The sequence below is a fragment of the Arvicanthis niloticus genome, chromosome 8, assembly GCF_011762505.2.
Source record: "Arvicanthis niloticus isolate mArvNil1 chromosome 8, mArvNil1.pat.X, whole genome shotgun sequence".
Lineage (NCBI taxonomy): Eukaryota > Metazoa > Chordata > Mammalia > Rodentia > Muridae > Arvicanthis > Arvicanthis niloticus.
Genome location: NC_047665.1, coordinates 10,995,771 through 11,021,481, shown reverse-complemented (window position 1 = coordinate 11,021,481; position 25,711 = coordinate 10,995,771). Strand labels below are relative to the sequence as shown.

General features: G+C 48.7%; 2 protein-coding genes across 9 annotated transcripts; one reads left to right on the top strand and one right to left on the bottom strand.

The window, feature by feature from the left end:
* Positions 1 to 682: 682 nt before the first annotated feature.
* On the bottom strand, positions 683 to 16,219 carry Nfil3 (nuclear factor, interleukin 3 regulated). 7 transcript variants are annotated; one of them, XM_076939015.1, is made up of 3 exons: positions 11,316 to 12,155; positions 10,522 to 10,826; positions 683 to 2,493 (listed from the first exon to the last, which is right to left on the bottom strand). In XM_076939015.1, exon 3 carries the CDS (start codon positions 2,337 to 2,339, stop codon positions 951 to 953), a length of 1,389 nt encoding a protein of 462 aa, XP_076795130.1. In that variant the 5' UTR covers positions 2,340 to 2,493; positions 10,522 to 10,826; positions 11,316 to 12,155; the 3' UTR covers positions 683 to 950. The 7 variants fall into 7 exon arrangements, with proteins under 7 accessions (XP_076795130.1, XP_076795132.1, XP_034366947.1 ...); XM_076939017.1 differs by lacking the exons at positions 10,522 to 10,826; positions 11,316 to 12,155 and adding an exon at positions 16,083 to 16,219; XM_034511056.2 differs by lacking the exons at positions 10,522 to 10,826; positions 11,316 to 12,155 and adding an exon at positions 14,226 to 14,439.
* On the top strand, positions 14,460 to 25,711 carry LOC143443252 (uncharacterized). 2 transcript variants are annotated; one of them, XR_013112055.1, is made up of 3 exons: positions 14,460 to 14,841; positions 15,677 to 16,499; positions 24,942 to 25,711. XR_013112055.1 is itself a non-coding variant. In XM_076939020.1 (2 exons), exons 1-2 carry the CDS (start codon positions 14,460 to 14,462, stop codon positions 15,685 to 15,687), a joined length of 393 nt encoding a protein of 130 aa, XP_076795135.1. In that variant the 3' UTR covers positions 15,688 to 18,661. The 2 variants fall into 2 exon arrangements, 1 of the variants encoding a protein (XP_076795135.1); XM_076939020.1 differs by lacking the exon at positions 24,942 to 25,711 and having other exon boundaries at positions 15,677 to 18,661.

Genomic DNA, 25,711 nt, shown 5'->3' with positions numbered 1-25,711 from the left:
GTAGAATGCCCAGGGAGCGGAACTACTTGGAGGTGTGGCCTTGTTGGACCCCACTCCTAGCTGCCTAGAAGTCAGTATTCTGCTAGCAGCCTTCAGATGAAGATGTAGAACTCTCAGCTCCTCCTGTACCATGCCTACCTGGATGCTGCCATGATCCCACCTTGATGATACTGGACTGAACCTCTGAATCTATAAGCCAGCCCCAATTAAATGTTGTCTTCTTCATAAGAGTTGCCTTGGTCATGGAGTCTGTTCACAGCAGTAAAACCAGAACTAAGATAGACTGCTTGTACCGTGTGTGTTTGTGTGTGTGTGTGTGTGTGTGTGTGTGTGTATGTGTGTGTGTGTTGGGTCAAAGGTCGATGTCCAGTGCCCTCCTCAATCACTTTGCACCTTATTTTTTGATTCAGGGCCTTTCACTGAACTTGAAGACTTGAAGGATAGGCTCGAGTCCAAGGGATCTTCCTGTATGCTGTGTCCCCGACCAGTCCCTTCTCTGGAGATACAGGTGTGTGTGCTGTTACACCTGGCTTTTTATATGCATGCTAGGGAAACCAGGTCATCTCAATAGTGTAGGGGGTGCCTTACCCACAACTGAGACATCCATCTCCCCAGCCTCTACCTTAAGAAACCCAAGTGGCCTTTGATTTTTCCATCTGATCAAGTGGAACAGAGCCGGTGCTGTGCTTGCCACCAATCCTTTATTGAAACTGGCAACATACACACTTTATAATAGAGCAAAAATAACGTTCAATATGTACAGCCTCTGTGGGGGGCAATCTGACTACACGCCAGGTAGAGTGAGGGCATCAAGTCTTCAGCGTGTGTACACAAGGACACCAGACAGACACCGCTGTGCACACTACAGTGAAATGACTTTAGAGGTCCAGTGGAAATTCAGTATGATATCAACAGCCTCCTCCTCCACACATAGCTCGGTCAGTAGCCATTTACCTGGAGTCCGAAGCCGAGATAGGCTGTGTGGCTATGAATCTCTTGAGCGAGACCACCTCTGCGGATAAGTTTGCCATTCCCTGCTTCAAATACAAATTATCAGCCTCAGAAACCTTATAGCCATTGTCTTTGACTTCCACCACACCTGTTTTGAAGCTACTCTGAGTTTTGCTGCTCAGTTCTTTGTGATGCCAGTGTTCCGGTTTGAGGGACCAATCTTGAATGTTCGTCACCTGCACCGAGAAAGGAGGGAGGGAGGAATGGGCCATACCCGAGGTGCCATGCTTCTCCAAGTCAAAATGTCTTTTGGCTATCACATCTGTGGGGGAAGAGAGTTTCTGCATGCCTTCAAAGTCGCTGTCCAAAGCCTCCACTTTGACCTGCATGGCTTTAGCTTTAATTCGGAGCTTGTGTGGTAAGGCAGAAGGGTTCACTTCCGGAACCTTCACCACCGTGGCGTGCACCCGCTGCAGCTCCACTGGAGAATGGATGGGGCCCTTGGGGACCTGCTGCTCGTCTTCCCCATCAGAAGACTTGCCCACCACACCCTCATCGGCCTCTGAGGTTCTCGGGGAGTTGCTGGTGGACCCATGGACCTGCAGGAGGGGCGGGGAGTGAGAGTAGGTGGAAAAAGAGCTTCCCATGTAGCTCTGGTAAATGGAGGTGGAATACACGCCCCGCTCCTCCCTGGACTCCCTGGCAAAGCTCTCCAACTCCACGGGTTCCTGCTTGATCACAGGGAACTTGTTCTCAGGGCTCCGGCAGCCTCCCTGTGCCGGGCTTTCCTGGGTGTGTTCCACAGAGGACACCTCAGACACATCTGAGAGCGAACTCTGGGGAGAGTGCTTGATGACTGAGATGCAACTTCCGGCTACCATCGCAGGCTCATGCTCGTCCACAAAAGAGCTCACGGCAGCCTTGGATGTCTGGTAGTCCTGAAAGTACACAGCTGTGGAATTACTGAGTTTCTGGATTTCTTGGGCATACGCCGTGGAGCTAATTAAACCAAACTTTAATTTCAAGGAGAGCAGCTCAGCTTTTAAAGTGGCATTTTCTTCTCCCAGGGCGATCAGCTTGTTCTCCAAAACCAGGTCATTGAGGCGGCGCTTCTCCCGAGATCTTTTGGCAGCTTCGTTGTTTTTCCTCCGTTTCTCCCAATACATGGCATCTTTCTTCTCGTCGGGAATGAATTCCCGTTTTCTCCGACACGCGGAGGATTTGTTTTTCCCCATGCTCCCTTCGTTCAGGAGCAAATCTTCACCTGAGGCTAGGTCCTCGGCCACCTCAGCTAAGGCAGAGTTCAGCAGCAGCATCTTCTCTGAGTTGTTGGTAGGATCCAGGGGTGCGGGCTCCTTTTTGATGGTCTGCATTTTTCTCAGCTGCATCAGAAAGGACCTCCTCGTCCTACAGCCCCGATGGAGGAGACAAATCACTTCCCCAGTCTTCTTTCAGGTTTTAAGGACTTCAGCTTCTCATCCATCAATAGTCCTTCTGCTGTACGGCACAGGGTAAAGCTGGCAGGAGCCTTTCATGGGTTATCTGCAAGAAAGGAGATCACAGTAAATCCCTTGGTCAGCTGTGTGCTAGCAGCTATAAAGGGGGTGTTGTGCTGAGCAGTCCAGGTGTATTGGTACAAAACAGCTCGGGTCTTTTCTTTCTTTAAAGAGTGAGCAAGCTGGAAAAAGATGTAAATACACAAACCCTTCCACTTCAGTGGCAAAGAACCTCTTTGCATCGGACTGTGTGGTCCAGGAGAGAACGGAGCTCAGTTACTCGTCACTCACTCACCCAGTCACTAAATCTGTCACTCCTCCCTCCAGCCCCATCCTCCCTCCCACCACCTACCCAGGCTTGCATCCATGCAATCCTTCCGCCTAGTCCTATGCATCCATCCATCCATCCATCCATCCATCCATCCATCCATCCATCCCTTCCTTCTTCCTACCCTCCCCTCTGCTCTGGGTCAGATAGAGGAAAGCTGTGTTTAACAGAGATAAAGGGTAAATGCAGGATCCTACAGGATGATTTATCGCAGGGAGGAAATGACAGACAGCCCTACAAGGGTGCTGCCCTGCTTCAGAATGACAATAGGTAACTTGGTTCAGCCAAGGAAATACGTACACCTCTTTGCAAGAACTTGGCTAACTAAGTAAACTCTGTTAACCTGCTGTCCCAGCCCTGAGGTCCTCAGCCTGCCCTGGGAATCCTCTGGCCTCACCACCAAGCTACTACACTTATAGGAAGTACCCGTACTTATAAGATTCAAAGTGCAAGGCCCTTCGGGCTTATCGGTCAGACTTTCAGGATTGACAGCCACAGCGCTTTATGGGGGTCCTAAAAATTCAGCTTAACTGACTACAGTTATATATTCCCTTTGCACTAAAACAGTTACTATTCAAAGGAACTTAAAACACACACACACACAGCTCTCTTGAAAGTTAAGATTACTTCAAAGCTAGAGAATATAATTATGGAAAGACCTTCTTTCAATTTTACTAATTAGTTTCAAGTAAAGTATAAGAACTGAAAAATAGAATCGTCAACTGTTTTTCACTCCCACGGGAATAATATTTATAATATGAATTGGGTCTCACTTTGTGCGTGCGCATTCACGTGCATGTGTGCGTGCGTGTGTGTGTGTGTGTGTGTGTGTGTGTGTGTGTGTGTGCTCGTGCATGCTCACAGGCACTAAGGATGCAATCCTGGGGACTGCTAGGTAAGCATTCTACTCCAGGCTTTGCCACAAGATAATAAATCCTTTCCCGGTGCTTTTGGGTCCAATGCTGACTCCATAATGCAAAAGTGCACACAACCCACACACATCTTTACTCTCTGAGGTGTGCGTCCTCAGGCTCTGTCACCTTGCCTTTTGACATAAAGTAGTCTCTCATGGCCTGGAACTTGCCTCATAGGCTAGGCTGGTCGGTCAGTGAGCCACTGGGATCCTCCTGTCTCCAGTTCTCCTCAACAATCAACTGCGAACCATGATATCCAGCCTTTTTTTAAATAAATGGCTGTGGAGATCAGGTCTCCATGTGTGTGTGCCAGATACCTCAACCGCTAAGCCATCTCTGCTCTCACGCATAAAAATCTACTTGCTGTTTCCATCTTTACCATAGTTGCAGGGATGTCAAGGTCACAAAAGGTTCTGTCCATCAAATTGAGCCACCACCACAGGAAGCAGCTCCCCAACTCAAACGAAGCCCAGGGGCCGCTGACAGCATGCTTTCTGACAGATACCCCCGTCAGATACCACTTCAAGGAGGGAGACACTACAGGCCAAAAGACAGCTTGTCAGTCTTTAGTCAAAAATATGATTTCTTTCCAGGATAGCCAAGGCTACACAAAGGCTACCCTGTCTTGAAAATCCGACTGACCAACCAACCAAAACAAATAAAACTATAATCTCTTATCACCTCCATACAGGCCCTGTCTTTCAATCTGGAAACACATCCCTCTGCATAGTACAGGCATGGTCCTCCTCCTGTTGTGGTAGGCATGCAGTCAGTCACCCTGATGGGGTCCTCACCCTTAAATGGAACTGAGCTGCACCTGAGAAAGATGATGACCTTGGCCTTTCCCATTGTGGGCTTCAAGTCTCCACCAAGCCACAGGTACTAGTTTTTAAAATGCCACACAGTCCCTTCCTTCCACACTATTTTTTTCTGAGGTATTTTTTTTCCTCTCGGTGTGCTTATATTTTCCTCCACGTACTTACTTATCTCAGTTCTTCTTTATAAAACCCAGTTCTTCCTTAAAACATACGTTATATTTCATTTATACAGCCCACTATCTGTGATCTACTCTCCCCACGAGTCTCACAGTCTCTCCACATCAGCCAAGCTCAGAGACATTTTGCACCTTTCTGCCCCTAAACTGTGGATCACATGTCTGTATGGATCCGATTAGAGTGCACACACACGTGTGTGGTATGTGTGTGTATGTGTTAGTCATGGCAGGTCACCATGGACAAACTGAATAGGCAGCTGATTCTATTTAACCAAAATCAGCTCATGGCTGGGGAGATGACTCAAATGGTAAAGCCCTTGACTTGCAAGCCTGAGAACTGGAGTTTAATCCCCAAAACCTATGAGAAAGGCTGAGAAAGGTGGCAGAGACTATAACCCAAGTGCTGGGGAGGTGGAGACAGAAGGATCCCTGCAGCTCACTCCCTGCCAGTCAACCTAGACTACTATGTGAACTCCAGGTCTGTGAGAGACAATGTCTCAAAAACCAAAATGGGTAGAATTTGGAGGAACAGCCCTGGAGGTTGTACTCTGTCCTCCATACACACGTACTGATGTACCAGTAGATGCACACAGTCACACATAACTATGGATTACTAGGTCACCAGATAAGGAACACCTACTGTGTACTGAACACTGAACTAGACTGAAGATAGTAAGAGTGGGGAGGTTGTGCAGGGTGAGAGCCAAACTGCAGAGCACAGATAGGACTGAGACACACGCTCAGACTTTGATCATGGTAGGACCTGAAGTATGGGCCCACATGTTATTAAGTCACAGGCACTGGGGACACAGCCTGCCTCATGTCCCCCCTTCAGTATCTTCAGAGACTCATAGACACATGTGGCACGAATAGTAATCAGACACTTGGGATAACCAACCTGAGACCTCAACCCAGCCTGGACCCTGCTCTGACCCCTCCAAGGTCCTCCTTACATCTCATCTTTCTGTCCCAGACACACACAGCTTCTATCTCTCTTAGTTCTGAGCCTCATATATCTAGTTATGAAGTGCTTCTAGGGACAGAAAGGTACCACGGACCTAGAGCTCACTGCACAGGTTGGCTGCACCAGGAAGGACTGTCCAGAGCTGCCTGGGCTATTTCACAGTCAGATTTTAATCTCCCGAGTTGTACCTATGTTGAAATAGTGAAAAAGACATACAGCTATTGGCCTTGAATTTGTGATCATCTTATCTCAACCTCTTATACCTGTTCCAACCACCACCACCACCACCATCATCATCATCAATCTTTTAAAAAAATGTGTTTATTTGTATGTTTCTGGGTGGTTGTGTACATGCCAGTGCCAGGGCCTGCAAAGGCCAGAGACTTCAAGTCCCCCAAGAGCTAGAGTTACAGCACTTTGTAAGCTGCCCACCATGGGTGCTGGCAACTGAACCAAACTCTGGTCCCCTGAGAAAGCAATATGCATTCTTAAGTGATGAGTTATTTCTCCAGCCCCTATTACTATCTTTAAAAAAACAACCAAAAAAATATGTATGAGTGTTTTGCCTGGCTGGTACACTTGGAGGTCAGAAGAAGGTATTGGATCCCTTGGAACTGAACCCAGGTCCTGTGTAAGAGTGTTCTTAACTGCTGAGCCAACTCTCCAGGCCCTTTATTATCTTTTAAGCAAAACCAAAAGTATATCTATTTCAACATTGTAGAGTGTCTTAGTTACAGTTTCTACTGCTGTGATGAAACACCGTGACCAAAACAGAATTTATTCCACTTACACTTCCACATCACTGTTCATCAGCAAAGAAGTCAGAGCAGAAACTCAAGCAGGGCAGGAACCTGGAGGCAGGAGCTGATGCAAAGGTCATGGAGGAGTGCTGCTTACTGGCTTGCTCCTCATGGCTTGCTCAGCCTGCTTTCTTATAGAACCCAGGACCACCTGCCTGGGTTGGCCCCGCCCACAATGGGCTGGACCCTCCCCCCACCAACCACCGATTAAGAAAATGCTCTACAGATTGGCCTACAGCTATATCTTACAGAGGCATTTTCTCAGTTGCGGTTCTCTCTCCAGTCTTCTCGGGTGACTCTAGCTTGTGTTAAGTAGACCCACATGGAAGAAGCAGCCAAAAGACAGAAAGACTGAGCAACCAGCCAGAGATCAAAGCGGTTAAAAGCAAAGATGGCTCTGGAGTCTGTGTTCCTCAACAATGGATGCAAGACAAACATAGCTGACAATATCTTTTTATTTTATTATAATATTCATAAAGTGCATGTATGTGTCAAGGCTGCAGGCTAACACTGGAATATCGCCTCTATTACAGCTCTGCGGATCTGCCTGTCTCTGCTCTCTGACTCCTGAGCGCTGGGATTACAGGCATGCACTACTGTCCCATGGGTTCTGGAGATTTGAGCTCAAGTCCTCATACTCCACTACAGGCACTTTACCCAGTGAGCCACCTCCTTGGCACAGTTAAGGACACCTCCTAAAACCATCAGCGTTCATGATGACTGCTTCGGATCCCAGTTTCTCTCTTTATGACTAATCTAGCCATGACTTCACTGGTGTGTCACTGTTTGAAATCAACACAAGACCGCTGGGGTACCTTAGTCACCATGTTTCTTTTTTGGTGAATAACTGACACGAAATGCCAATTCTATGATGTTACCTCTGTTAGCGCCATTAACTTCATTATACCCATTAGCTGATAGGACTGCTTAAAGACACAAATAAAAAAGAGAAATTTAGGAGCAGGCATCGCATCATGCCAGCTGACATACTTTCCCACGCCTACTGTGAAGACACCATCACTGTTACCATGCGCTTTTTTATAACCTGCTATAGGCAAGAGCTCAATTTCATAAGCCCAGATCCTTGAGAATATTTAAGCCAGATGACCTAAATACTCGGCAATTAAAATAAGACCTGACCTGAGAAAAGTCTGCAAAAAGAATCCAGTAGGCAATATAAATTCTAGACAGGAGTTCATCCTGCAGGGGTTTTCCCCACGGTTACTACAGAAATGCATGTGTATCTCCGACCTTTGACCTCTCAGAGGTGACTTGTGGCAGTTCAGATTATACAGAAACAGAAATGAATAAGCCTTCTCTACTGAGAACAGAACCTCATCCTTGTTTAGATATCAAAAATCCACGACAAGGCTGGTCGTGAGCTGCCTGATGTGGGTGCTGGGAACTGAACTTCAGTCCTCTGCAAGACCAGCAAGTGCTCTTAACAGGGAGCCATCCCTCCAGCCTCTATCTGTCAAAATTCTGGAAAGTTAACTGATCAATCCATCACCTCCATAGACCTAAGCTGAGCCTTTTATCTTTATAAACCTTATTTATTATTATCATGTGGGCCCGTGTGAGGATCAGAGGCCAGTGACATTTAGATGTCGGTTCTCTCCTTCTACAGTGGAATCTGGGACCTGAATTCAGGTCATTGGGTTTGTGCAGAAAGCACTTTAATCCACGGACATTTTACATCAAGCACAAAACACTCTAGTTCCCGAGTGCTCAGCTCAGGGCCTGCAGTCACTCAGCAGTCTAAAGTACACCCAGGGCCCGGAGAAACACGTGCTTGGCACACACGTGGAACACACACACATGAGCCATCTCTCACTGCCAGACCAGCCCTATCTCGGCAACAAACTGACCCACTTTTTCTGTTTGGATGCATCTGTAAATAAATGTGTCAAAACCTGATTCAGCTTACGGGAACGGAAAAGATTCCAAGTTCAACAAGGGAGGGTTACTTGAAAATTAGATTTTTAACCTTAATAAATTGGATGACAACCCTGCATTTTATTAGCCCACCCGTGTACTTTGTTGATTGAAGTATGAACTAGTGTAACTGACAGTCTCTTCAGCGCAAGGGTTTGCAACATAACGTAGCAAGTCTGAAGACAGACACAAGCAGGACACGCAGGGGCACCCAGTAAAAACAACTTCATAGCTTGAGGAAATGAAGCCCACAGAGAGATGACAGTGAGGGGTGGGGGAGAGACAGAAAGAGACAGAGACAGAGGCAGAGAGAGAATGTGAATGTGTGTGTATATACAGAAATGTCTTTTTAAAAAACCTTAGAAGCTTCTAAATAGGAACCATTACTATCTGTGAAATAACAGTTTGAATAAAGGACTACTGTTTTTATTTATGTGCTACTGTGTGAACATCTGTCACATTGTCCCAGTGCCTGTGGGGGTCATAAGAGGGCGCTGGAGCCCCTGAAGCTGGAGTTACAGTCAGTGGTGAGCTGCCTGATTTTGTCCTCTGGAGCAGCAGCAAGGGCTCAGTCATCACCCCAGCCCTTATTTGTGACAATTTTTGAAAACATAATTGATCAAATTAGTAAGTCCCTTGGAGTTTTTCTTTTTGACTTTGCCCTGACCATGAGCTTCTAATCCTTCTGCTCCGCTTCTTCTTATGCGCTGGGACTGTAGGTGTATCCACTCTGACAGTGGCTTTAGGGGGTGCTGGAGACAGGACCCTGGGCATTGGAAACACAAGGCAAATGCTGCCAGCTGAGCCCCAGCCTCAGTCCCCTCTGCATCTTAGGGACACAAACATCACAACGTTGGCTAGTTAGAGCATAGTGGGAACAACACAACACAAAACAACATCACAACATGACAGGAGAGGGTGTGTGATGGTGACCGGGGATGGCTGAAATGTTCCCAATCTCCCCAGCCTGGTTTTTAATGTTCTCATTCACTTCCCTAATCAACCCATGACTGTAAGTACCATTTATTGAGCCGTGTGCCTTACAAAGAGCGTGGAAGGTTTATTTGGGGGCTACTTAATTACATTTAAGATCCCTAGAAAGTTAATAAAAGACACCGTGTTCTGATCATTGAAAGGCTTATAAACACCCAAACTCCAGTGAAACCAGGTCCACAAAGCCCGGATTATTAACGAATGGCATCCAGCAAATCCCCACTAAACTTCAAAAACAAGCCCAAACTCTAATTAAAGCCATACGAGAAACAAAATCTCTCCCCCTCCACCCCCCCACCCCGTTTCTAACTACAGGAAAATTAGTTGCAAAGAAATGTGAGAGGTGAGTGGGGGTGGTGGCAATAAAAACTCATTTTGAAACTGAAAAACCCTCTTATGTAATTGTCTGTGGGCAAAGGTCAGTATCTTTCAACATTCGCTTCTGAGTCCAATCTGGATAAAAATCAACTCAAATAAAATTGAGAAAAATAACAGGATATCAAACAATGTGCTAACCCTGTGAAATGTGGGCATACCTGACAAAAACAAGAAGTGAGCATCATAGGGGAAACCTCAATTACATTGTTTGTTATGTTTGACTTGAATCCCAAGCGTGCTCTCATTCCTCAATACAAATTAAAAATAAACAACTCTTAACAGCATCAATGCCATCTGGGTCACAATGGAAATAATGAGGCTTGCGAGCGCGATTTCGAAGCCGGGTAAAAATAACGCTGAGTGCTCTGACCGCGCCTTTCCAGCCCACGCTTCAATCAGACCTCCATCTCGGAACCCGGGAACCCACTGATGATCACGGCTAGGTCAGCTAGAAAACTCCACCGGCGGGAGTGAGTCAGGGGCCTTGCTCAACTCTGTGCTCAGCCTTTCACAAAGGGCTTTAATTTGCAGGCTGTTGCATCATGGTGATGTTATAATTGCCAAGATAAGCCCTCAACACAAAAAAGGAAACTGTTTCACAAAGTACAGTGAGCTTGTGCTCACTCAGGTTGAAGGGATAGGCAGACCGGGAGAGAAGTGTGAGCAAAGCTAGCACAATTCCCATCTTTTGAAGCCCTGGCCTGGACTGCTCACCCAGCTTCTCTGAGCACCTGTTTTATAAAGTGGGGGTACCGAGTGGGGCCTTGCCTTGTTTAGTAACTGCCAGTCTTATTTCTGAATCAGCGCAGCAGTGATCACTCCAGGTTCCAGCCTTTTCTGCAAGACACTATGTTGAGACTGTCCTGGGTACTTCAGACCCCAGGTTTCTTCAACAAGGTCAAGAGTCTTCAGTCTAACGGGGCCTGGCTTTAGTTGACATCCACACAGCTCCGAGTACCCTCTCTCTAAGATGGCATACGTTTACAAGTGTAGGTGTGAATGCCCACTGTTGATGGTTTGGAAGTAGGGATCAGCCAGGCCGGAGAACGAAAGTCACAGAAAGTTCCGGGGATCTGGAAAAGACCAGGCTACTCTTGCTGTGGGGACTCATCACCTCTGTTTCTTCAAACACTTCCTAAAGGTTACCCCAGTTACTTGGGACCTTGAAGCACCTTGATGCTGTCAAGAATTATTTTGGTACAGATGTTAAATAACATCTGTACAAGGCCTGGGTACTCAGGGACAAAAGAGAAAGTGGATCTTTACAGACCACAGACCAACTTGTCTTCATTCTTCCTGTGATACCGGGTTCAGTAAAGGAAAGCCAGCCCAAACATTAGTATTCTGGAAACATTTATTGAGCGCCTTCTAACTATCCCTCTCCACAGGGTTCCTTCCCCTCAAGTTTCCCTGGAAGCCAGCGAAGGTCTATCATATACTGGGGAGAGAGGCCCAGGCAGCACCTTCCCTCGCCTTCTTAGCACCTCCCAAAGCTGTCTCTAGCTGAAAGAGGGTCCCTAGGGTATCCGATAGCATCATTTGACTCTGAATTCCAGCCTTACCATCCACAAGAGCAGCCTGAGGCGATCGCCTTCCAAACAACAGGAGGCTTTACTGTGACATCAGAAGGCTATCCAGAGAAACCTGAAGCTGTCATGAAGTAGAGAGAGGTCCTTTTACAGGAGAGACAGCTGCATCTATGTGGGTGATTTTGAATTAGGGACTCCCGACCATATATAGAATCTTGGGCCTTTGATCAAATAAACTTTAGATACAAGAAGAAATGATAAAAACTTGGGTTCCACTGTCCACGTTCAAGCAAAGACCCTCCTATTAATCACAGTAAAGACTGCCTTCCCTTTCTGTAGCCATTTAGAAGTCTTGCTTTTTCTCTCCGTGAATGGAGAAAGCTTGCCTCTGAAATGCAATGAAGACTCCAGAAACAAAGGTATCTGTGGGGGTCGCAGCTAGCGGTGCTCCGGAGTGAAGTCAGCTCCTGGCTGTGTCTGCCTGAGGCTGCACTGTCCCGAGGCCCATCACCGCTGGAGCCTGTGCCCAGGAGGCTCTCCGCCTCAGGCCACCCGGCTCCGGGCGAGCGCAGCGCACCGAATTCGGCCCTGCAAGCCTCCGCCCCGCTCTGCGGCCGCGCCCCCACGCCGCGCCGCTCCCCAGGCCCGCCTCCCGCCGGGTGGGCGGCGCAGCGGGGCCTCGGCGCCGCGAGGACCCCCGCGCCAGAACAAAGGAATGCGGGAGGGGCCGGGGAGGCGCGCGGGCCACCGCGAGGCGCGTCCAGTCGCTGCCCAAGGGGAGCGTCTTGGGTCGAGGTCCCTGCCTGCCACTGCCAGGCGAGTGCCCAGTCTCCGGGACAAGAGCGAGGGGCGCAAGGACAGAATGATAGAAGGTGGCGCTGCAAAGCCCCTTCCCCACCCCCTCTCCCGGCTCTGCAGGCTTGGGTCTCTCAGCTCAGCACGCAAAGTGGGTCAGGGTCTGTTGCTGGGGGTGGGGGCGGGTACCCCAACTGCAGCGTCTTGGAAAACGACTGAACTAGGAATAATAATATGTTCCAGGGGTCAATATCTACAATGTCTCCGCCCCCTAAAATAATATCGTAGTTCAATTATGTAAATGGTACGCTAAGAAAACTGTATCTCACAGACACTATTAAATACGTATATTCACACATCACTACACTAAGTAAGAATCCGGGAAGAAATGTAATATCCGGATACTTACCATATTCATCTATCTCCAAGAATAAAACTGGGTTACACAGACAAAAATACAATCTACTAACCTATATATACTTCCCATAACTCATATCTGATCTGGGGGAAATTATGTTGTGAAATAAATACTTCTGACCTCGTGAGCCGTTGTTATTTACAAAAGCCAGAAAAGAAGGTGACACTTGGCCATTCCCTGGTGGCCTCTGAACAGGCAGCAGTTCCTCCAAAGTGTCCTTTAAAATGATAAATGGGGCCCCCGCGTTCACCAGCAGTCACTGGGCGCTCGCTGCAAAATGCCTTCCTAAAAATACAGTCTTATCAGAGGTCTTGGAAGGCGTGGAGTTAAAACTACAGCGAGTGGCCTTGAGCTTTTATTTGCACACAGCTCCGGAGAAACCAGAAATAGCACCGAGGCCAGGATTGTTAAAATGCTATAGGGCTAAATATAGAAAGACGTACATTTCATTTAGGGTAAAAGACACACATTTGGCAAGCATGAGCTATGTCAGAGCTCAGTCGGTCGTCACTTTCCAGCTTAAAATATCCTTTAAAAGAACCACCAAACCCCTGTTGATAATGACATTCTTAAACGCTGGGATTGTCCTACTTTCTTTGTGGCAAGATTATAAAATCACGTAATTAGCTCCCTTTCTATGCTCAACAGCCAGCAAATTCGGCAGTTACATAACCTCATATTTCCAGGAATCTATTAATGATTTGTCTTGTGGTGTCTTAAAAAAAAAAAAAAAAAAGCCAATGACGATAAGGTGAGAGAGAGAGAAAAAGCTGATGAAACGCAATCGCATTCCAGTTGGGAAAAGTGGAGAGGCAAACGTCACAATGGCTCGTCCGGGTTTTAAAAATAACACCTCGGAACATTTGGAACATTTAAGGCCCCCCCCCCCGCACACATTAGTATCCAACACTAGGATTTTTCCTTTCTTAATAATGAATTCCGTAGAATCATTTTTAAAATATGCTTATTTGGGACGATACAGAGGTACCAATAAGGATCTAATAGCCAACGCTGCGCTAAAATGACCAAATCATTGCACGCATACGCGCACATTCTCACATCAGCTCGTCCTCGGTGCCCACGTTTCACCGCTGGCCCATTATGCAATGTAAGAAAGGACACATCCCTCCACCTTCCCGAGGGCTCGTATAACACGGTGACGACAAACGGGGTGGAAAACGTCGGTGCCGACTCAGCGCCTGACACAAACAAACACCGCAGGCATCTCCGATTGCCGTCACCGTTCGCACTTCCAACCCTCCTAAGCAAATCAAGACGGCTCCCCAAGACTCAACCCTCCCCCCTGGCCAGCCCGGATTGGGGACTAGCGCGGTGAGACCCCGGAGAGCAGGGCACGTCGTCTGGCTGCTAAAAGGATCAGCCTCCACTCCGCCTCCCCGGCGCGCTCTTCGCCACCGAAACATCAATTTTCCTGAAATCCGGAGACATTATGCAATAGCGGGGAGGAGGAGGGAGCGCGCGGCAGCCCGGGCTACGTGCGAGCGCCAGGGCGCTGCAATCAAAGCAGCTACCTTAAGGTGGCGAGTCCCCCCTCCTGCCAAGGCAGCAAAAGTTTATGTAATGCATGCCCCGCGCACACTCGCCGCCTCCCGCCAGCCCTGCGCCGCGCCCGCACGCATCCCGCGCCCCACGCCCGCCGGCCGCGCGCTCCAAGAGCGGGCACGGAGCGGAGCTGGGCCCCCGGGGCCGCCGGTGGGCGGAGCGCTTACCGTGGTTCTGCTCCCTGATCCGTGAGGGGAAAAGAAAGGACGGCTGGAACTGGGCTGGCGGCGCCGGGGCAGGATCCGAGGACCTCCGGGCCCTCAGCGGGCGGTGGCGAGGGCGCGGCGCGGGAGACGAGCGGGCGCGCCGGGTCCGCGGGCGCCGTGGCCGCGCCGAGAGATGTGTGTTAGTAGGTCAGTTCCGAGAGCCGCGCTACGTCGCCGCCCGCCAGCCCCGCCGTGATGGGCGGCCGCCGCCCCAATCGCCGCGCCCGCGCCCGCCCCCGGCCCGCCGCCACTGGCCGCGCCGACAGGGGCGGGCTCCCCGCCGCCCCGCCCCGCCCCGCCCCGTCCTCTCCGCCGCGGCGCCACCGCCAGTCCGCGTCCTTCTCTGGCCGCGGCCGCAGCTGCTATCCGCTGTCCGTGGGGACCCACGCCGAGCGCTATGTTGCGCAACGGGACGCACCGCGGAGCAACCGGGGCGCGACTGGGAGGAGCCCAGGACCCCTTTGCCCATTGCCGGCCGCGCCCTCCGGGTCGCAGCGCTTGCTCGGTGGTGTAACACCTTTTTTGTTTCCCGGAGAGCCACAGCGGACCGGGCTACCTGTTGCCAATAGAACCCCGGGTGAGGGCTACGGGGACCCGGGCGTGACGGGGACCTTGGCTTCCTCGTGCCTACGGTCCCCTCCGAGACCGGGAAAGGGGCGCGGCAGCTAGGCTGCGCTGCGACTGAAATGTCCCGCTCCTCTCCCGGCAGCGTCGCAACGGCCGCACAAACGGCGCTCCCGATACAATTAGGGCGAAGATGACCCCTACGAAGTTGTTGCGTAACACGGTTGGCAAACCAAGCTAGACGTGGTCGGTCTGCGTCCCCGACCACGTGGAGAGGTGGCTACCGCCTCCGAGGACCTGAGGGTCCGCGGCCCCGGTGCGCCCGGTTGGGATGCCCACCCGCCTTCGTTGCTCTGGCTTGAGAGAGCCACAGGGGGCACTCCCCGAAGCATCTGGAGCTGGTAGCTCTCCTGTCCTTTCTGCTCCCAATGAACACGCCATCCAGTCAGCCTCCCACCCCCACCCCCAATTCCTGAAATGTACAAAAGACATAAGGAAACGGGAGACAGGGCATCTGGCGGCATGTTCTTAAGTCAGTCATCGGGTTGGCTATTGTAAAGGAACGTGGCAAACACTCCCCGCGTTTACAGACACTTAAGATTAGTACCGGCCTTGGCAAAGGGAGCCATATTCCTGACAGTGACGCACGCGCTTGCCCAAATACGGAATGTGGCAGGTGGCGAGGTCCTTGAGCTCGGACTGTGAGGTCTGGGCTCGAATGACTCCCTCACTCAACTCCCCCCTTTCTCATTTTTTTTAAAAGAAAGCAAACCCCGAAGTAAAGAGCGAGTGCGCGGGCCCCCCACCCGGAACATGTCACTAAGTGGATCTCTTTCCATCTCTCCCAGGCACACGGTGACTACACAGATAATCTGAGAGGCAAGCTCAGTGCTGGTTTAAATACCACTCACCGTTGGACTTTTGGACGCTTTCACAGGGCAATAATGATGGGGTCTAGCTGGTAAAATACCCCTTAACCAAGAAAGCCCCCCACCCCCAGCACAGATAGGCAAATATATGGTAAGTCTCCTTTCGCGGGTGCTGACCAGTTCAGGAAACACACCGCCCCTTTACACTTTTTATTTGTTTGATTTTTCTGTTTTTCCGAAGAACTGACTACCTTGATGTAAACGAATCTTGATTTGGTTAATCGGTTCCACTTTTCTCGAATTTACTGATGTCATAAGATCCCTAAGTAGGTAGAATCGAGGAGTAATGTTTTCACAAAAAGCCAATTGAACTCGCCTGACTCACCCAAGTCTGACAGCGGAAGAACCGACGACTGTGACCCACGAAGCTGTTCTTTAGACTGAATTTTGAAATCTGATGCCTATCTTCATTCCTGGGGCAGTTTACATTGCGCCTCCACCACATTTATGCTTCTGTCACTGTCATCTAACTTGGAAATCAGAGGAAGTGTGAAAGATGTCTCTGATATCAACTTGGAAAACAACCCGTTAGCGCCCCCTGGTGCTTAAAAGGCAGCTCAACAAGGTGATGGAGGCTCGGTCTCCAGAACGTGGGCGACGATGTGTCCAGTGTTACACACCCAGGGGGGTCCACCTAGTGGGCAAGTGCTTGCAATTAATTGAACTAGAAGAAAATTGAAGCATAACCTTGGGATGGGAGACCTTTTCCCAAGTCGCCAGTGTGCTGATTACGGAACAGGCTGTAAGTAGGGTCTCCGAATAGGGAGAGGGCGGAGGGCTCTAATTGAAGTATGCCGCCCAAACTTGAGTTTTTGTGGAAGTGCTAGGGTTTGAACCCTGGGCTACTACATGCTAAGCAAGTGCTTTATCAGTGAGCACCTTCCCAGCCAAACTCTAAGTGGCTGGTTCATTTCAGAGCTGGAATTGGGTTTGGATGCAGGAGCCAAGGAGAGGTGATCCGGCCAGCCTAAAGCATTCACAAATCGTTTTGTGTTCATACACTGCTGAAGCACTCTCTGAGCAGCCAGTGTAAGAGATGTAAGCTGAGAGCAGGGCGAGAACATGGCTCTTTCTGAGAAAAGTTTCAGGGCGTGTCCTGCTGGAGGGTCTAGAGTGCTCTGATGTAGGCATCCTGAGGGGTTTTCCTTTCAATTGAACCCAGGTCTAACCCTGGTCACATGACTTCAACCCGATGTTCAGAAGCTCTTGCCTTGGACCTAGATACATACGACTAGTACTTTATGGGGGTTCAGGAGGCACCTGTGGACTCTGACACAAAGAGCGAAAAATGCCTTCACTGTTACAGTACCATAGCAGGGGGGCAATGGCTCTAAGTTTTCAAAAGTTGACATTAAAAACATCTTGTGTGTGTGTGTGTGTGTGTGTGTGTGTGTGTGTGTGTGAGAGAGAGAGAGAGAGAGAGAGAGAGAGAGAGAGAGAGAGAGAGGGATCTTTTTGATGTTGGCAAGGAATTAATTTTCTTTAAAAGTGAGATGGCATAGTGATGGCGCCACCAATCCTGACACCTGAGTTTAAGCTCTAAATTTATATAGCAGAAAGGGACAACTGAGACCTTAAAGTCGTCTCCATGACCTCCATATGTGTGTTATGGGTGGGTTTGTGTGGATGCACACACATAACACATCATAAATAAATAAATGATACATGTAATATATTTAAAAGTAAATAAAACATTGGGCAAATTGTAGCTCAGTTGGTAAAGTGTTTGCCTGTTGTGTGCAGACTCCTGGGTCCAATTCCCAGAAGCATATGAAGCAGACACGGCGGTGCACGTCTGTCATCCGAGCACTCAGGAGGTACAGGCAGCAAGATCAGAAATTCATTTTCAGCTATAATGTCAGCTTTGGGCATGTGAGACTGTTTATGACTGACTGAATGGATGAATGAATGAATGACCAAATGACTGGCTGACTGAATGAATGAATTGGTCTCAGACTTAACTGGCTGGACTCTAGAGATGGAAAAATGAAGTCCTGTGGATATGGCTTGAAGGACAGTCACAGGGAGGAGTGACATGACAAGCCAAGTCTATAGCGCTCTCTCTCTCTCTCTCTCTCTCTCTCTCTCTCTCTCTCTCTCTCTCTCATTTGTGTGCCAGATGTCTGAATTTCTCTGTGGAAAAGTTTCATTTGCTATGCACCCTTTGATAACCACACCCCTTATTTGGTGAGCAATAGGAAAGCTCACTACTTCCCACTGTACTGTGATTATTGACCATCTAGTACTCTTTATTTGTTTTTAATTTTTAGAAGATTTATTTATTTTTATTTTATGCATGAGTGTATTGTCTGCATGTATGTTTATGCACCACATGTATGCCTAGTGCTTCCAGAAGCCATAAGAGGGCAGCCAATCCCCTGGGACTGGAGTGATAGCTTGTTGTGAGCTGCCATGCGGTGTGGGTCTGATAATTAAACCCCAGGTCCTCTGGAAGAGCAGTCAGTACCCTTAATTGGCAAGCCACCTCTTTAGCCTCATCTCATGTCTTTTTAAAAAAATCTGTATTGTTTTTCAAGACAGGGTTTCTCTGTGTAGCCTTGGCTGCCTGGAATTAGCTCTGTAAATCAGGCTGGCTTTGAACTCACAGAGCTCGCCCTGCCTCTGCCTCCTGAGTGCTGGGATTAAAGGTGGACACTCCCATCACTCTGCTCCATCTTGTATCTTTTAATTAAAATTTGCAGAGCAGAAGATCAGACAGTTCCTCGAGACCTGTGGGTTGTCATTTGCATGCTTTGTTTTCAATTAAGTTTTCGCAGTGTGGGACGGTGGTGGTCTAGGATGGTATTTCAGCTTTGACTTTAGACTCCTTTATTCCACCAGGCATCAACTCCTTTCATGCCATACCGGGGTAGAATCAGAGACTGCTGCTGTCCCCCATGCCCATCCCCCTCCACTCCTGCCAGCCTCTTGCTGTGCAGTTCCTTCATCCATACTTACACAAAGTATGCCTGGCCTAATTCTCCAAAAACTGATTTGGTGGCTTTGTTTTTGGGGGAGGAAATTGAGTAATAAAAGAAGGTCAAATATCGCTCCCCAGAGAAGAGATGGTTTTAATGCATGAGAGCCAGAAGGTGAAACAGCGCTGTCCAAGCTAAGAAAGAAAGTTCTCTACGCTACTTACAAGTTCTCCCCAGAGGAGAGCCGCTGAGGGTTCGAAGGCATTTCAAAGGCTTTCCAAATGACTCAGATATGTGTTGTAAGCACAGTATTGCAAAAAAACCGGAAGCATGTCTTCAAATTCAGCTGCACACGGTGCACATGTCAGGCACTGAGTGTTCTTCTGAGCATTCAGAATCAATGGGAGATGTGGGTGCTGGTGCAGGAGGAAGGGAGACAGGCCCGAGGTGGCAGGAGTGGGGGTCTCCATTAAAAATGGTCAGGACATGGGGGCTCCATTAAATGTGTTCAGGACTTTGGAAGCAGCTGATGGCATCCATTGCAAAACACAGTCGATGGAGCAAGCCTTGCGGCAGCCGTTGACAACTGGGACAGAGCTAGCTGGGTTTCAAAGATGTGAAATCTACAATTGTGAAACGTGTCCTAGCGAAAACCATTTTACCAAGAACAAGAGATGACACATCCACTCTAAGATACAACTCAGACCAAGAAGGTGTAAGGCTTATCTAAACACTTCTGTGAAACTCTGCCCAGAGTGCTTTACTGGAAGAAGATACAGCTGCCAACCAGAGGCCTGGATTCTAGAACATTCTGTACTCCAGTCTTATTTAGGAGAATCAAGTCTCTGAAGGTCTGTTTCCTCCTACAGCCCAGGGGGAGTAGAAGTAGGCAATGCAGCAGAAATGACCCTCGAGCTCCAGTCCCTGCCAAGATCTGGTTAGGGAGACTGGGCTTTGCCGAGAGGCTACTCCAGGGGGAACCTCCTCATTCACATCCTTCATGGTGCCTCTGTATAACACTGCACACCCACAGACTCAGATGAAATTGTCTTCTGTAGTTTGTTTCAAGGAGTGTTGAAGAATACTCTGTCTGGCAAAGGCTCTTAGAAGCCAGGAAGCTGGGTGCTTGACCACACTTCTGGTCTTCTGAGAAGTTTCCAATTTCATCAGCTCTGAGCAACTCTGCAAAAGTGCTCAGGGTTCAGCTGCTGCTGCATGGAGAAAATCGAGCCTACTGCAGTCTCTCTCTCTCTCTCTCTCTCTCTCTCTCTCTCTCTCTCACACACACACACACACACACACACACACACACACACACACACACTCAGGGGCATCAGCTGCAGACAATCACATCTGATACAGTCACACACACAATTAGGGACATCTTATCAGGCCGAGTACTGTCAGAGTGATGGAAAATCAGGCTCTAGTTATCACCAAAGGACGCCGTAACAAGGCCCACTGATGGCTACAGAGATGGAAATCCCGGTCTTCATCCCAACTCCCTGAACCCACTGACCAGCACTGTAGCTGAGATAGGTCACTTTCCTCCATTGCTTTCTGCCTCAGTTTCCCTTTTTGGTAGTCACTTATGATAATACTATCGATTGCAAGATGTTTTGGGAATAAAGTCGCTGAGATTACCCCTGCCTAGGAAGGGGCTTGCAACACAGACTGGCATGTGTTAAGGGGTCCCACGCTCAGCTCTATCAAAGCTCAGCCTGGGGTTGGAGGTGCAGCTTGTTTGGTAGCCTGCTTGTCTACAATGCATGAGGCCTTGATTTGATCCCCAGCACTGAACCAATCTGCTGTGGTGGTTCACACTTGAAATCCCAGCATTCAGGAGGTAGAGGCAGGAGGAACTGGAATTCAAAGTCATCCTCGCTGGACAGGGAATTCTAGGGCAGCTTGGATGAGAGATCTTGTTTAGAAACGAACAGATGCACAAACAGCATCCAGTCTTCATCAGGGACACTGTATCTTCAACCAGGATGTGCATATACATGTGTGTGTGTGTGTGTGTGTGTGTGTGTGTGAGAGAGAGAGAGAGAGCAGACCAACTAGACACGAACAGTAATTCCATTACTGCCAGTCCTCCTTCCATTCCACTGAACCAGTGAGCATCCATAACTACAAGCCAACACCTCAGAGATAAGTGGAGATGGTAGGTTATTAATTCTTCTATGTATTGAGCACCTGTTAGGTCTTGGGCGTTCCTGGGAGTTGGAAAAGATCTAATACCTGCTGCAGGCAATGACGTCATTCTTCTGCCATTTCATTTCATGTGGCCAAGACAGGGCCATGAAGAGTAGTGGGAGATTGGGGCGGGGGTAATGATACCTTAAGAGCACAACCCAGATCACTCTCACAGCGTGGTGACTGTCACTTAAAAGCCCAGGCTATGTTCCGGTAGATCCTCGGAGAAGAGAGCCTTCATCCTGTGGCAGGGAGCAGAAGTACTTCTTGACGAGGAGGGATTTGCCTGAAGTTTTGGAAGTGGCTGGGAAATCATGGAGGGGCCTGCCAAGCCTTGGGGGATGGGGGTGGTAAGAGAGGGCTGTGATACTTACAGAGAACTTGTTGGGAATGTTGAGGGTGACAGGAAGACAAAGCTGATCCAGGCCCTGGAGCACAGAGGCACACATGAGATGAAACGGCAAATGAAAGAAAGGATGACGCCGTTGTCTACAGCCGGTATTAGACTTTGACCAAGGTCTGAATGGGCAAGTCAGATGGGAAAGCCAGCGACTTTGGGAGCACGGTTTACAGCAGGGGCACATGCAGCACAATTGCTGATTTGCTTAGTTGTTCTGAGACAGAGTCTCCTGTATCATGACATCTGCTGGCCTTGAACTTCTGATCTGCCTCTGCTTCCACTCCCCACATGCTGGGATCACGGGTGTGGGCTGTGTCACCTGGTTTATGAAGTGCTGAGGAAAACCCAGGGCCTCATACATGATAGATAAACCCTTTAGCAACTGGGCTTTATTTTATTTTAAAACATTAAATGTGTGTGTGTGTGTGTGTGTGTGTGTGTGTGTGTGCGCGCGTGCGTGTGTGTGCGCGTGTGAGCATCCATCCAGATGCTATGACATCCACATAGAGAACTTGTAAGAGTTGACTCTTTCTTTCCTCTGTCTGAGGGCTGTGGCTTGACCTTAGGTCATCAGGGTTGGGGGCAAGCACCTTTAGCCACTGAGTCATCTCATTGGTCCCTAGCTGAGTCTTTTAATGCTGAATGCCGACTGCACAGTAAGAACCAGTTGAGTGGCTCTGAGGTTGGGACTCAGTGGTAGAATGATTGCCTAGCCTGTACAAGGCCCTGGATTCCACCTCTGGCACTAGAGAACAAAGAATAGAAACACTGTGGGGACTTAGATGGGACTCTGTGTGACCTGAAATCCTGAAGCCTCAGTTTCCCCATCAGAGAAGCTGTACAGTAGAGCCTCCCACACTGTGTCTGTGCTTCAGCTCTGTCTGCACAGGGGTAGTGATAAAGAACTGCCCAGGAAGCAATAACATGCTCACGCTCTATCAGGGCATCCCACATAACGAGCGCTCCCACCGTTCGCCATGCCACAAAGAGGCGGATGGGTGTCAGAGGAAGAAGGCTCAGTTCCGCAGTTGCACATTGCTGGAATGGAGTTCCTGCTTCCTTCCCAGAGAAGCTCTGGTAGGAAGCCATCTTGATTAGAGACAGAGTTGTGGCCCAGGGATAAGGCAGTGCTGCCATCTGAATGTGCAACGTCCCGTGGGCTTATGGATCTGAACACTCAGTCTCCAGCTAGTGGCAGTGTTTCAGAAAGTTGCGGAACCTTTAGGAAGGGGAGCCTTGCTGGCGGAAGTGGGGTTAAGTGGGTGGGCCTTGAGGTTTTCTAGCTCAGGCCCATTTCCGGTTCACTCTCTCTGCTTCCTGACTACAGAGCAGATACGACCACAGCCCCAGGCTCATGCCATCATGCCTTCCCGCCACGGTGGACTGTATTCTCTAAAGTCGAAAGGAATGTTCGCTTCTTTAAATTGTTTATTGTCTGGCATTTTGTCCTGGTAACAAGGAAAGTAACCAATGCAAGTAAGTTGGCCAAAGCCGAGACCACAGGGACCTCCCCCATCAACCATTAAAATACAAAACTGCCCTACATCCAGATCTTTTGGAGGAATTTTCCCAGTTATGGTTCCCTCCTTTCAGATGATTCTAGCTTGTGTTAAGTTGACATAAAACTATCCAGAACACTTGGGTTGTATCGCGTTCCACCATACCTCCCCCTGAACCCCTTAGGTTCAAGCAACCTCAAGCCTTAATACTTGTCCTCGAAGAGCAGCCGTCTTGGAAGCTTAACCTTGTGATCACTACCAGCCCTGCTGACTCTGGCTGGCTTCACTTCCGCTTTCCTGCTGCAGCAAACTGAATTTTATAGAAGACAGGGCACTTCCTGTCACCTAGGAATATAAGCGAGGGCAAAGGAGTGGGCATCCGGTTTTCCCAGGGACCACAGAGCATCACAAGGCAATGAAAGGCAGAAGCCAGTGTGTTAAGTGTCACCTCATAGGGTCTTTGGAATGTGTAACCAGCAAGGCACTAAATCTCCAGGTTGGTCTTAGTGTTTTCTCTTCTCTAAGTCTCCCCTCCCGCTCCCCAATCCCACCCCTATCCCACTTTCCCATCCTCCTTGCTGTTCTGGGGTCAGAATTCCCTAGAAACTCTTCTGACTGGAGCCCCCATTTTTAGAAAACCCAGGACCAACCAATTTCTTTCTCTCTTCCTGAAAAAACATATGTCAAACTCAGATCTATTCTGTAAAATAAATTACAGGATCCTGATAAGAAATCCTTCAACAAAAACAGCAAACACCAAGAGGCCATTCATTCTTGCAGGGAAACACTGTCAGTGTTAGGGAACTCCTTCTTGAGGTGGGAAAGCTGTTACATTCTAATAACATTCCTTACCTTCTTTCAGGTCTGAACTCTGCTGTCAAGAGACAAGGCTGACAGGCCCAGCTGGGGATTGGAGGTGGGGCAGACGCAAGAAGAAACATGAAATTCACTGGCTAGCCAGTCTAGGTAGTCAGTGAGCTTCATGTTCTCATGTGATAAATTGTCTCAATTGTCTCAAAATACAGGGCAGTGAACAATTGAAGAAGACCTTTGTGTTGACTTCCGGCCTCCACATGAGCATGCCCAGGCATATGACCTGCACTTGTACCTGCACACTTATGTGCATATGTGTGTACCGCCAGCCCCCACACACTTTAAAGAAAAAGAGGCGGAGCTGGAAAGACATGTGTCCTATAAGGCACAATTGAGAGGATGTTGGGGAGGGGTTTTTGATTTTGGCTGTGGTAACTTGGCTGGGCAGTAGTAAAATGTGATATTGTACACATTTTAATGTGACACAGGAAGGTTTGTACAGTGCAAACCAGAGACACTTTCTTGTTTGTAAAAATCGTCTACTCCTACTATTGGCTATTTAAAGCATAATTTTAAAATTTTTCTTTTGGAACCTTGCGTGTGTGTGTGTGTGTGTGTGTGTGTGTGTGTGTGTGTGTGTGTGCGCGCGCGCGTGCGCGCATGTGTTCACCTAAAGCAGCATTGGAACATGCTACTCTAATTCCATCTAATTGCTGGGATATCTCAAGACTTACCCAAAGTGTTCTGTGTCGGGAAGCATGTTAGCAAACAGTGTCCTAATGGGACAGCGGAGACCAAGGGCTCAAGTGTACTGTCTCACAAATCTGAATTTATTCTGAATTTGGTTCTATGGCTGGGCACTTGCAAGGAAAACCAAAGTTATTTTATTGTTTCCAGATAGTAGGTATACTTTTATCCCAACAGGAAAGGGGAATCCTTACTCATTCATTTCTTTTCGTAGAGTATTTTTTTTTAATATTTTCTTTTAACTTTAAAATTGTGTGTGTGTAGCGAACTGCTGGTGGCTCGGCCCTTAAGGCGCCCGCCCGCAGAGGGCGCGCGTCTCTTGGTGCGCGCGTTCGAATCCCATGCTCCCACGTCTTGTGGGGAAAAAAAAATTGTGTGTGTGTGCGTGTGTCTGGGAGGGGTGTGTGCTTATAAATGCAGGTGCCCTTAGAGGCCAGAAGAAGACATGAAGCTGCCCCAGGAGCTGGAGTTGGAAGCTGCTGTGAGCTGTCTGTGGGAGCTGAGAATCAATCAAACTTAAGTCCTTTGTAAGAGCAGCAAGCTCTCTTAACCACTGAGTTCTTTCTCCAGCCTGGAGCCTCAATATAGCCTCCCTCCCTCTCTCTGTACAGATGTAACAAGGAAATAGTAAAGACCTCCATTGGAAAACAAACACAAAACCAGCAATTTCCTGAGAACACTTTGAAGACAGCAACCAGTGCAATGATAAAGGAAGAAAGGAACATTGTAAGGGTCCCAGGATTCCTATGCTCGTGTCCCCTTCTGTACACAGGATACTAAAATGTACCCCAGGAGGAACTCAGGTGTGGAGCTGAGCCAAATGCTAGCTTGAATGCATGTATTTCTGATATCAGAAAGGTGTTTGTTGAGGAATGACTAAGGCAGCAGGCATCCCATGATTACTGTTATATGACCACAACGAACTGCTGAGACCTTTCTCTGAAGTGGAAACTTCTGGTTTGCTTGGAAAGTCAGTTATGTCAAATGATGTTTTTCTGGGGCACACAGATGAAAGGATGTTTTGTGGGCCCCACAAACAGTGGAAGACGAGGACTGAGCATTGGTTCAGTTTGCTCTGCCTTGCTCTTCTTTGCTAACAACACGCATGTATTAGTTTGCCTTACACAGTGTCGCTGAGTTCCGCCTGTGACGATGCTGGCAAGCCTTGCAGTTTCATCAGGATTGAACTCAGCTGCTGGCTCACAGGTGGCGTCTATCTGCCGAGAGGACCGAACTACAGCTGCTGGTTCATGTGTGGTGTCTGCCTACCAAGGGAGACTGGTCTGCAGCTGCTGTGTCCTATTTGGTGTTTGCTATAGGACTGAACTGTTGTCCAAGCTCACCACCCCCCCCCCCAAAGAACTATTGCTAAACAGATCCA